Source organism: Berghia stephanieae, chromosome 5 (genome assembly GCF_034508935.2).
Source record: "Berghia stephanieae isolate SIO BIC M18660-M18661 chromosome 5, UCSD_Bste_1.3, whole genome shotgun sequence".
NCBI classification, from domain to species: domain Eukaryota; kingdom Metazoa; phylum Mollusca; class Gastropoda; order Nudibranchia; family Aeolidiidae; genus Berghia; species Berghia stephanieae.
Window position 1 is genome coordinate 75,175,529 of NC_088364.1, and position 12,500 is coordinate 75,188,028.

Here is a 12,500-nt window from a genome sequence, read left to right on the forward strand (position 1 = left end):
CAAATTCTTTTAACCATATTGATTTGATTGTGAAGTCATATTAGTACATCCAGCCAATAATATTTTAAACAAAATTTAAATGGAGGCAGCTGTCTATGGTGAGGATGCCAGTTCATAATGCGACTACATTGAAAATATTCTGCTCTATCTATCAGTATATACAATTCTTCTACACTGACTGCATTTAAATAATTCGTAGAATCCTGAATATGTAATTTAAATGAATGTGCATATTTACACTAAAATTCTATTATATAATTATGCATTCAATACTTATGATTTTTTCATCATGTCTATTTTATTGTCCATTTATTTTTAAAGTTTTACGTCTATGTGGAGGACAATGGTACACCCAAGAAGACAAATGTAGCTTTGGTGACGGTCAACATAAACAGAAATGAGAATGCACCTGTGTAAGTCTAAAACTAAATGAGGTATTATTGATTTTAATAATATTGTTGGATATGGATTTGATTAGGGGACGTGGGCAGGTTGAAGGTAGAATAAGATAATGAACCACAAATGATACCAAGTGGTGGATGGAATTTCCCATAGGCCAGGAAACGACGTCATGCTCGTGTCTCTCATTCGTTTAGTGTTTCATTCATCGCTTTGTTGATAAAGGGGAAACCTGAAACATCCTTGTCATTTGTCTTTGTTGAATAAATTGAAGCTTCCATTAATTTTGTTTATTGTTATCCATTAACAGGATAACATTGGCTGCCTTTATGCCTGTGGAATCTTCAATGCTCACCATGCTATCTCTTCTATCCCTCTAAATATAGTTTCCTTTCCACATGCCTCCACATTTCTGTTCTGGAGGGGCACCATTTGATTTTTCCTGAGCTCCGTATGGAGATATTTGCTGAGATAGAAAGTCAGATATATTTATCTATTTGTGGGATACATTCTTCATTGTATGAACTGGATAGGGTTCCCTACTTCCGATAGTGGGCAGGGAGGCACTTACTGTGTATTCTATCCCACTATATCTGTTTTCAACATGCTTTCTCTCTTTTTTTCAGAATGAGATTACTTGGTTTTGTCTTGGCCCTGGCTGGGAGGATGTATAGTTAGAGCCTTTGTAGATGATATTTTGTGTCTTGTAAATCATCTCTCTTTTAAGCATTGTATTACTTTTTTGTGTTATATTTAGTAATTTGTAAACATTTGAGTGTATTCCTCTTAGTGGGGACCTGCGCTTGTGTATGGATGAGACTTTAAGGTGATCTCAGACTTAAGTACACTGATAGTGTGCTCTTGGAATCTACATCTGTTTCCTACTATTTGAATCAATTCCCCTTTGTCCTACTTTTTCTTGGGTGCTTTAATTGTTATTCTTGAACTTTTTACGATCCCATTTTCTTCTTTTTTACTGGGAGGTAACGTCATCTAATACAAGAAGTCAATGGAGTGATGGGTGGTGTGCACGAGATGCTGGTTGTCAAACGTGCTTCGCGATTCCCTTTCAGTCATAATGCAAACACACACACACGCACGCATAACACACTAACTGACACTTAGCCTAATGGGAGTGCGATGGCATTTTTTGTTCCTGTTCAAAACAAGCAATTCGAGAAAAAAAAATTCAATGGAGGCCAGGGAATATCTAGTTTGTTTGAGACTTCCGTGTTGCCAATACTAACAAAATAGAGAAATTAAAGCAGGGAGTTGTACCGAGTTTCAGATTTCCGTGATTTCGAGATTTGCGTAATCAAGATTTCTGTGTTCTAGTGTATATAAGATTCAGATCAACGTGATAACAAACTTAAGTGAATTCAATAAGTTATTGTTATTATTAGTTGGTCCTGATCTGGATTTGGTGAAAAGTGCTTAAATTAGTGTCCCATGAAGAGGCTTAGTGAGTAAAGGAAGAAAAAGCGGCTGCCATGTGCATTACAGAAAAAACATTGGAGCATACAGATGGCATCCATTATCTTACATTATTTTTCGAATACGGTGTAAAGTAAATGTTATAGGCAACCAAATTTTATACTTCAATTTTATGATAAATTTATTCAAATTACGAATCACATTTTACACATGATAGCTCATCCATTTGTCCTATGTTTATTTTTTATAATTTATTTTTAAGTTGACTTAATTTTGGTGTTCATGATTAACTTTTTTTTTTTTAATTTCAACAGTTTTGCCGACACCAATAAATCAGTCAGAATCAACGAAGATAAGCCCACAGGTGAACTTATTGAAACATGTGTTGCTACTGACTCAAATGGTGATGGCGTCATTCATAGCGATGCTACGTTAAACAGCAACACTCGTAATTTCTTCTCTGTTTCGTCAGCTGGTAGAATCATACTGCTCCGTGATCTCAGTACTGATAATTTTGGCACCAAGGAGTACAGGTTAGTTTATCATATGTCCATTTTATCGACTCATTTAGGCACCTCTATTTATTAGTTTTATCATATGTCCATTTTATCGACTCATTTAGGCACCTCTATTTATTAGTTTTATCATATGTCCATTTTATCGACTCATTTAGGCACCTCTATTTATTAGTTTTATCATATGCCCATTTTATCGACTCATTTAGGCACCTCTATTTATTAGTTTTATCATATGTCCATTTTATCGACTCATTTAGGCACCTCTATTTATTAGTTTTATCATATGTCCATTTTATTTATTAGTTTTATCATATGTCCACTCCACAGTCTTTTATCTTAAAACTGACAAATTATTAGGAATTGTATTCATTCCTTTCACATGTCGACCTCTCTTCTCACTCTTTCACTTCCCCTTCTCCCTGTCATTCTGCCCCTTTGATTGTATAGTTCTCTCTTTATTCACACTTTTCAGTATTTTGTTTTCACTTACATGTATCGTTCATTTAATTAAAAAAAAATTGTATTACAGAGTTATTATCAGTGCAAAAGACGATGCTGTAAACTCTCTGACTGCCCCTACATCGTGTACTGTGACCATAACGGTTGATCGTAACCAGTTCCCTCCTGTCTGGAAAAAGTCATCATTTGATGTTCAGATCCCAATAACAGCTGGTATCAATAGTGAGGTGACTGTTGCTGATGCAACTGATGGTGACACTGTGGTAAGATAACGGACTGTTCCTCTATGCCTGTTATGTGTTTTTTCCTTTCTGTCTTTCTTTCTTTTTTTTTCTTTCTTTCTTTCTTTCTTTATATTTTTATATATCTATCTATATTTTAATTCATTCTTTCTCTCATTCATTTATTAATTCAATTATTCATTCAACCATTCATTTATTCATTCATTCATTCTTTCTTTAATTCAATTGTTCATTCATTCATTACTTTTGAATTTATGTGTTATTTATTTTTTTCTTTCATATAATCAATTATTAATAATAATGCTGAAAATGATTCAGTTATTAGAAATAAAGAGACCCAATTGAATTAAAGGATTTCAAAAATATTATCACACACACACACACACTCACACACACACATGCGCACAAACACACACACACACACACACACACAAACATATATATATATATATATATATATATATATATATATATATATATATATATTTATATATATGCACACACTCACACTTACCGAAGGCTTTTCTGGAACTTATCTAAAAGGCATATCATCATGATTAAAAATGAATATAATGATTCCAACTTGGATTTTAAAATGTTAAATCGGGCAATGTCTAATAACTGATAAGATGATATATACATTACTTTTTACATTTAGTGCTCTTACGGCTCTGGGTATAAAAGAATGTTTATATCTGTTCTAGTTTTAATGCCTTTACAACGTCTGCCAGATATAAAAATGTAAGTTTTTTTTTTATTCATATGACATGTTCAGTCTCTTCACTTTAAAAAGCTTTTTCTATTACCCTGATAAATAAAATTACGCCCTTTTGACATGACATCATAACAAGATGTTTGATGTTCAAGGAAAAAAACGAAAGTGCCTGAAGCAGGACTCGAAACAGGGACCTTCCGGGTCACAGTGCAATGCCTTAACCACTCGGCCACTTCACCCCTCACCCTCAATAAAACATGATTACAAATGTAACCCAATTCTAATACATTTCACTATATTTAATATTTGTAGCACCTAAAATCATTCTGACATGAAATAATTTTCAGGTGATGACCGCATAGCTCAATGAATTAAACTGTTGTATCATTGTTTTCCCATATCTGAATTCTTTTGTTGTTTTTTTTCAGTCCCCATTCAATGATATAACTTATCGGTTGGTTCGTGCTTCAGTTTCTAACTTGTTTATCGCCGATCCGAATACAGGACGGATCACCCTCCTGAGGTCCATTGCCAATCAGCCAGAGTCTATTTACACTGTGAGTATTTTGCTCCTATTTTAGTCGATTGATGGTAAAGGTTAGATTCACCAGTTTTACTTGCCAGATCAATCGTATTTAACACCGGGTGGGGTTCCTGACCTCCCATAGTGGGCAGGGAGGTACATACTGAGTCTTCTATCCCCTTATATATAATTTCCAACACGCTTTCAGTCTTTGTCTTGGAATGAGATTACTTGGTTTTGTCCTGGCCCTGGCCGGAGTCCTTGGCTGGGAGGGAAACAGTGAAATGCATAGTTATTGTTTTGGGAGATTATATTTTTTTTTCCTTGTTAATCATCTCTCTGTTATGTATTATTATATTTGTTATTTTAAATGTATAATGTAAGCATTTGAGTGTATTCCTCTTTGTTGGATTTTGTGCTTGTGTCCCGAGGAGACTTATAGGTGATCTCAAACTAAGTACATGGGTGGTATGCTCTTGGAATCTACATCTGATCCCTATTTGTTCCCAGTTCCCCTTTGTCTTACTCTCTTGGCTGCTTTAATTGTAATTCTAGAACTTTTTACCATCCCCCCATTTTCTTCCTTTTTATTTGCGCTGATATAACCAAATGTGTTGCAAGCGCCGTAAAACCCTTAAAAACAAACAAATAAACAATCGTATTGACACACAGGAATTTAGTGTAAACCTTTCCTTCTAATGGCAGTCAAAAAACATTGACAAAGGGACATTGACATTGAATGACATCAACTCAGTACATTTTACATGCCTCTAAACTCAACAGACATTTAGTCACAAACATATTAATTCAAATAGCATTGTGGTGTGAATGGGATCAAGTTAGTCTTAATTTATGTATTATCTTGTTTTTAACACTTTCAGTGCTGAGTCTATATTCACATTTCCATCACAAAATGGCTGACAGACACCTGATTGAAACAGCATGAGAATAACAAGCTAAGACAAAGCGACATTCGAATTAGGCGCAAAATCTCAATTAAAATACTCTCCTTGGGCCAATTGAATGTTCTGATGAAAGAAATGATACCATTGGTTCAATTTATAGTACTTTTGTAGAAAGTAGGATTGGATTACATTATTGTTTTTGCCTTTCAAGACCTGCCGGACTGTGTGGCCATTGGCCAGTAGAACAGATTCTGCTCTGGCAGCACAGTGCGGCCAATGGCACTGAAAGAGTTAATGGTATTTACTAGGGGTTTATTCATGGATTTTAGATTCATGTCTTTTCTCTATCTTTAAAATCTATTTATTCCAATTTATCAATTTCTTTATTTTCCCCCATTTATTTAGATTTTGATGGAAGCCAAAGATGGTGGAAATCCTCCCAAGACCACATACATTATCATAACAGTGACCGTGGATCGTAATCTCAATGCACCAGTCATTACAGCTCCTTCTGCTCCTGGTTATACAGGCAGCGTGCGCATTTTGGAAACACAAAATTTTGTCTCTGCAATCTATACAATTGTTGCCATTGACCAAGATCAGGTAAGTTTAATCTTTTTTATCAATTTTTACCTCTTTGGCAGATGTGACACGGGAAATATTAAAATTAGTAAATAAACAAACTTTAAGTAATTACTCGATTAATCAATTAATTAATTTCTACATAGATATATAAATATATAAATAAGTATATAAGTAAACAATTTTTTGTTTAAGTTTGTAGAAATTGTATTGTTTAATCTTAATCAAATGTACGAATTAGTAATTGAATCTTTTTTTTTTAAGTTATGGGTTTGAATATCTATGAAACGTCAATTTTTCTTGTCTTTCAGATTCTTAAATGCTCTCCTAGATACAAGCTCAACTCAAATAATATATTAAAGAACGCTGTGACTGTTAAAAACCAAGTGTGGCCATGTGGTCTAATAATATGAAACTCACCTTTGGATCGGAAAGTCCTGGGTTTGAGCAGTTCATGGTTGAGTCCTTGGAAAAGGCTCTTTACTCATATTCTCTCACTGTACTCAGGTGTAAAATGAGTACCTGGTTGTTAACAGCATTGTCTCTGTCCAAAATAAAAAGTGTAATATCGCCTAACAGGCATCGTATATTATATATATATATATATATATTATATATATATATATATATATTATATATATATATATATATATATATATATATATATATATATATATATATATATATATATATGACATATAGTTTCATCTATGTTTTCTTTAAGTGTTGTTACATGAAGTTATTAAAAGACAGACACGTTTTCCTCCCTATCAATTTCTTTTTCATTAGTAATTAAAAAAGTAAAATGTTGAGCAATGATTATTTTTCTTCTGTTCTTTGACTCTGTTCCATATCCTTTTACTCCATATTTGTCTAGGGAGAAGCTGGTAATCCTAAGTACAAAATGGAAGTATCAGGCAAAGCTACCACTTATTTCCAAGTGAATGAAGATACAGGAGCCATCACTGTAAAGTCTTCCCTGTTACAAGACATTGATCGCAATTACATTGTAAGGAATAATCCAATTTTGGTATTGGTTATTACAAATAATCGACTACTGATACTAAGTTACAGTGTTGAGATCACAATTTTGAATGCATCAGCCAACAATTAGCTTTTAGTGCTTTATAATGCTTAGTGTTAGAATTGTAGGTATCACTGCTGTTTTTTTTTTTTTTTTTTTTTTTTTTTTGGGGGGGGGGGGGGGTTGTGTGTTTATTTTTGTTTATTATAGAAATAATGAAATTCTGCCATATTCGCCATTGCTTTGATTGTGAAATTTAATTGTTGGCCTAATTCCGTATTTCAAGCTTCCTCTATATTGATTGTATGCGTTTAAATAAAATACTCAGTATTTCTACCCAACATATCAAAAAGTACCCCTGTGAAATGATTTTTAGTCAACAGATCTCAGATTTAGAATATATTATCGGAATTAAAGAAAACAATGGAAGTAAACTTAACATAGAAAAGGATGAAATTAGGAAAAGTGATGAGTTTTAAGATATAAAGATGTCTTTTTTGTTTGTTTGTTTTAATGTTGATTAACATTTGACACAAAATTTCTTTATTTTATATTTACGTTTACAGCTTCTGATCACTGTCAGAGACAATGGTGTTACCCCTAAAGTTTCACCCAACACAGCCACCGTGTCAGTCAGTGTGTACCGGAATACATTCACACCTCAGTTTACCAATGTTGAGAACTATCCAACAAGTGTGAGAGAGAATGCACCTGCCGACAGTACTACTATTCTTACAACAATAACAGCAACTGATGCGGATGAAGCTGTACGGATGATTTGTTTTATGTTTTAAAAAAAAGTTCAAATAACACTTTGACTCTTTTATTTGTTTGCTCTACAAAAATGTAATTGATAATGAGTTTTAGAATATTTTAAAGTATTATGGAAAATCAATTTTTTCTTCATTTTCTTCTTTACTTAATTGATGAACTTAGCCAAACTTATTTCTTACTGTTACTTTGTATCTAAAAAAACATTATTAGATAAATAAATAATAAATATGTGATTAAATATACAGATAAATAGATAATAAAACAAATAAGTAAATAAATATATAAATAAATAAATATAAAGATATATAAATAAATAAACTGATAAGGTGAATAAATAATTATAAATGAATTATAAAGAAACAAATTAGAAATATGAACAAATATCATTATTTCACAAATGGAAAAAAAATGAGTATTCTCAATTAGTTTACTGTCGACCTTTATTGGTATTATTTTCATTTGTGATTTCTTTAGTTCAATAGCTGCTATTCATTATATTGAGTTTTTTTTGGTTGTTGTTGTTTTTTTACAATAAATTATATCTCTTTCAGGGAACCTTTGAAACTGTGCGATACGAACTCATCGGTGAAGGAAACGCCCCAGTATATTTTGATATTGGATTAGCTTCTGGAAGAATTGTCCTTAAAAAATCTTTGCAAAACATCCCCGAGGACGTTCTCAATGTATGTCAAATGCAATGATTTTGTTTGCTTTGCCAAATCACTTTTACGAAAAAATACTATGAACTCTTATAAAACTAATTTTCATACATTTACCACATTCAGTACACTTACAATGCTTTCATTTATTCACCCATTAGACTATATGGATCCATTTTAAAGGTTTCCTGTTGCCTGCTGGGCATTCTTTTTGTAATGCATTTATACCATATCCACTACCGCCTATAACAAGGCTTTATTTCACACCTGTTAGAAAAATAGGGCGATAGTTGAAAACCTCGTTTCTTTATTCCTTGTTAAGAATCATCTGGACAATTGCATGTCTCCAAATCATTAGAATCTCACCAGTACTGGTAGTTTGAAAAGTTTTGTAAGTGCCAATGCAATTTCATTGGCAATGAGTTTAAGTAAATGTGTATAGGCCCTGATGTTTTTTTATGGTTCAAATTTTACTGCATTTGTTTCACCCCCTCAACAATGTCTGGTGAAAAGAAAGATATCACCCAATAGGTTTGTTAACTCCTGTCATGATATATTTTCTTAATTCTTTATCTGCAGCTCGAAGTTCGTGCTTTTGACAACGGGCAACCATCGAAGAGCAATACAACATTCTTCAAAATCACAGTGAACAAGAATCTGTTCACACCCCAGTACACGGTCAACAACCCCAGCTCACCATCTTATTCTGATGTCATCCTGGAGGATCAGCTTCTACAAGTTCCTTTCTTTAAATTGGCTGCTACTGATGCTGACTCACAGGTCAGTACTCAATGCTCATTCTATTATTGCCTTGATTCTAAATTTGAAAGGCGAAGAAGAATTCTGGGTGGGGTTCCTGACCTCCCATAGTGGGCAGGGAAGCACTTTCCAAAAATGTTTTTAATTTAAAAAAATTAATTACATTTTTTCATCACTTTGACTTTGAGGCCTAGTGTTAACCAGACAGAGTGCTTTGTCTGACATAATCTTTATGCCATTTTAAACTCTCATTTTGTACAAGTGCAAGACTTCAAGTTTTTCATTAATAATATCCATAAGTTTTAAGTTATTACTTAAGCAATTTCAGCTTTTGTTTTTATTGTAATTATTATTCGTGAGAGAGAGAGAGAGAGAGAGAGAGAGAGAGAGAGAGAGAGGGAGGGAGGGAGGGAGGGAGGGAGAGAGGGAGAGGGAGAGGGAGAGGGAGAGGGAGAGGGAGAGAGAGAGAGAGAGAGAGAGAGAGGGAGGGAGGGGGAGGGAGGGAGGGAGAGAGACTTTTCATTGCAAGAGTGTACAGTTTTACTCTGTGTGTGTGTGTGCTGTTCTTTATTCTTACATAATAATTTCCTCTTTTTTTTGTTCTTCAGGCACCCAACAATTTGTTATTTTTCTACCCGACAACCACCAACCAACCCGCCCTGGAATATTTCCAAGTCAGCCCTAATGGGGATATTTCTGTTATCAAATCTTTACTAGGACAGACTCAACAATCGTACACTGTAAGTTAAAGGATTTATTATGACTTTTTCATTGTTTATCTTCATTGTCATTTACATTAATAAATCTGTGTGTGTGTGTGTGTGTGTGTGTGTGTGTGTGGTCTACACAGAAAACGACTAATTTCTGCTATGGAAATTAACCAGTTTGTTAACATTTCATATACCTATTGCAAGACAGTGATATTTTTTTGATTTTACAATTGCCAGATACAATTTTTAAATCAATTATCTCTGACCCCGAAGGTTTTTTATTCCATTTTAAACCTGAAATTTAATCGAGAAGTAGGAAGCTGGGTACTAGCCTGAGTTGTTCCAAGCCTGCTCAAGGACAGTGGTCCAATGTTCCTGGAAAATGTATGACTACGTCTTGTCTATCAGATGGAATGAAATTACTATTATATCCTTCATAACGAAAAGACTATTTTAGCTACTTCTCAAAGCTTATACTAGTGTAAACCCGGTATTCTCAATATATCTGGCAATATAGACCCGAAGCAGCTCTCATTTAGAAATAGTTTTGCGTACATTTTGGCCACATTATGGTACTTAAACTTTATTAACTGAAACTGGTTTATAGATATGAATAGCAATCAATATCATTTGAAAATAATACAGAGATGTACACAAATTTTGAAAATTAAAACCTGTTATGACAATCTGTTGGAATAGTTGTTGATAACATTCTTTTTTCTTGCTTACTTAGATGAGTGTCCCGAAATGTATATTTCTATTATGTTGCCCAGTTAGTGTCTAGTAACCAAGTTATTTGATGGAGTAGATAAGTCATTGGACTAGTGCTTAGAGGTTATCTTCTTTTAAGTAGAGATTTTTTATTATCCTATTCTTACTTTTTAAGTTATCATTCTTTAATCAAGAAACTTAGCTCTATTGCTCACTTAAGTCGATTCTCTTTTGATTTTTTTTTTTTTTCATGCTATAAAAATATTATTAAAATAATCTTCTCAAACAAAAACAACTGGCTTCTTTTAAATGTCAGAATAGTCGCATTGAGTTATACATAATTATCAATCTTTTCCAGTGGACTGTATCTCTCCGAGATCAAGGTCTTGTTCCGCTGACAAACCAACTGACTGCTACTGTAACCATCACTGTAATAAGAAACAACAATGCCCCAGTATTATTTTGTCCACAAAATCCCATAAGTCTTCGAGAAGATGCACAAAATGAGGCACAAGTTGCTGATCTGACTGTCAGTGATAATGATCAACAGGTATGTTTGCTATGAATGTGGTGGTCTGATTGATCACGGTGTTTTGAATTGTAATATTATATATGATATACATTTATATTTATATATTCTAGCAGTTTGGTCTGCTTTAAGTAGACTATTTATAATATTATTTAAAGTAATCAAGAAATCTAATTTATTTTGAATTTCTTGGTTTTATAACAATTGTACATTTTTCATGTAAACATGATAGTTACCTCTGGATAGTAAATAGTTATTTATTAATAATCGCATTCCATCTGTTGTCTTATTTCAACTTGGTTCTCCTTTGCCACCCTAGCATTTTTACTGTATTAAATATTAAAGGTAAATTTTACGCGTGTTTTATAGTAAGTTTGTGAAGATCAACTTTTTAATCTGTTTGATAACAGCTTTTGTAACCTGTTTTTAACCAGAAATTTGGAACCACCAGCCTGTCCATTATTGGAGATGATAATGCAAACTCACTTTTTGGATTCCACGCAACCGTGGCAAATAGAATAATCCTTAAAGGAGACTTGTCACTTTCCAGCATTGAGTTGTATCAGGTAATTATGTGATTAAAATTTGCCATAAACGTAAACAAGTCATGTTAACAGTTAGTGAGAAATAAGCCCAAAAGAGAGATGTTGATGATAAATTATATAAACGTACAAATTATGCGCAGACTAATTTTTATATCGTGTTGCTTGTCTTAAAAATTTTAATATCGACCAGCCATTATCTGTATAGACAATTATTTGTTGCCTTGTAAAATGAAAAACCACTGAGCATTTAAATTCGGTAGTCGGTGCTTTATTATAATTGAAAGTATTTCGTTTGTATTTTAGTAACCATTTTTTTTTGCAGGGGATGTTGCACACAAGTCGATTGCTTTACTTCACAATTTTGATTAGTCCCATTTATATTAGGGTTGACTGTCCACCTACATTATATAAACTCGAGATCTTTTAGAGAGTAGATATGTTTTGTTTTTTTCACTAGCACTGATATGACTTACGATAATTAACACAAGCACCATATTTACAAGCAAAGAAACAAAAAATACTAGCAAATAAATAAATAAAAAATTAAACGATTCACTCCTATCTTGTTCCATTTTTAGATTCGTGTCCGAGCTCAAGATCAAGGTACGCCAGTGAAAAGCAGTGAATGTGTTGTCAAAGTGAATGTTCTTCACAACTTAAACACTCCAGAATTTACTACACAAGGTGCCTACACGGCAAGGATACTTGAAAATTTGCCTGCTGGATCCAAAGTCATTGACCTATCAGCCACAGACAAGGACAGATTTGTGAGTATATATATATGTTTTATTTTTTCTCGTAGGACACTGCAAACCTGTGTTAATGAAATGCTCTTTATGCCTTCCTTACTAGAAAATTATAATTTTCTTTTATGAATAACCATCAGCTGTCGGTATACAAAGGAAAACTAGCTGGATGGGGTCCCATAGTAGGCAGGGGAGTCACTTGCTCTGTCTCCCATAGCGGGTAGGGAGGTACTTACTGTGTCTTTTATCCCCCTACATTTGTTTTC

The 12,500-nt window shown here is 33.4% G+C and overlaps 1 protein-coding gene across 1 annotated transcript in view; it reads left to right on the plus strand.

The window, feature by feature from the left end:
* The window catches only part of LOC144973608 (uncharacterized), a 230,766-nt gene that overhangs the window by 62,170 nt on the left and 156,096 nt on the right, over nt 1-12,500 (plus strand). Inside the window, exons 33-45 of the mRNA XM_078916257.1 lie at nt 322-413; nt 2,148-2,366; nt 2,881-3,073; nt 4,196-4,324; nt 5,601-5,798; nt 6,655-6,786; nt 7,368-7,568; nt 8,127-8,258; nt 8,814-9,014; nt 9,602-9,733; nt 10,773-10,964; nt 11,378-11,509; nt 12,067-12,255. Of these exons, the coding sequence (XP_078772383.1) occupies nt 322-413; nt 2,148-2,366; nt 2,881-3,073; nt 4,196-4,324; nt 5,601-5,798; nt 6,655-6,786; nt 7,368-7,568; nt 8,127-8,258; nt 8,814-9,014; nt 9,602-9,733; nt 10,773-10,964; nt 11,378-11,509; nt 12,067-12,255 (2,142 nt within the window). The remainder of the gene's footprint in view (nt 1-321; nt 414-2,147; nt 2,367-2,880; nt 3,074-4,195; nt 4,325-5,600; nt 5,799-6,654; nt 6,787-7,367; nt 7,569-8,126; nt 8,259-8,813; nt 9,015-9,601; nt 9,734-10,772; nt 10,965-11,377; nt 11,510-12,066; nt 12,256-12,500) is intronic.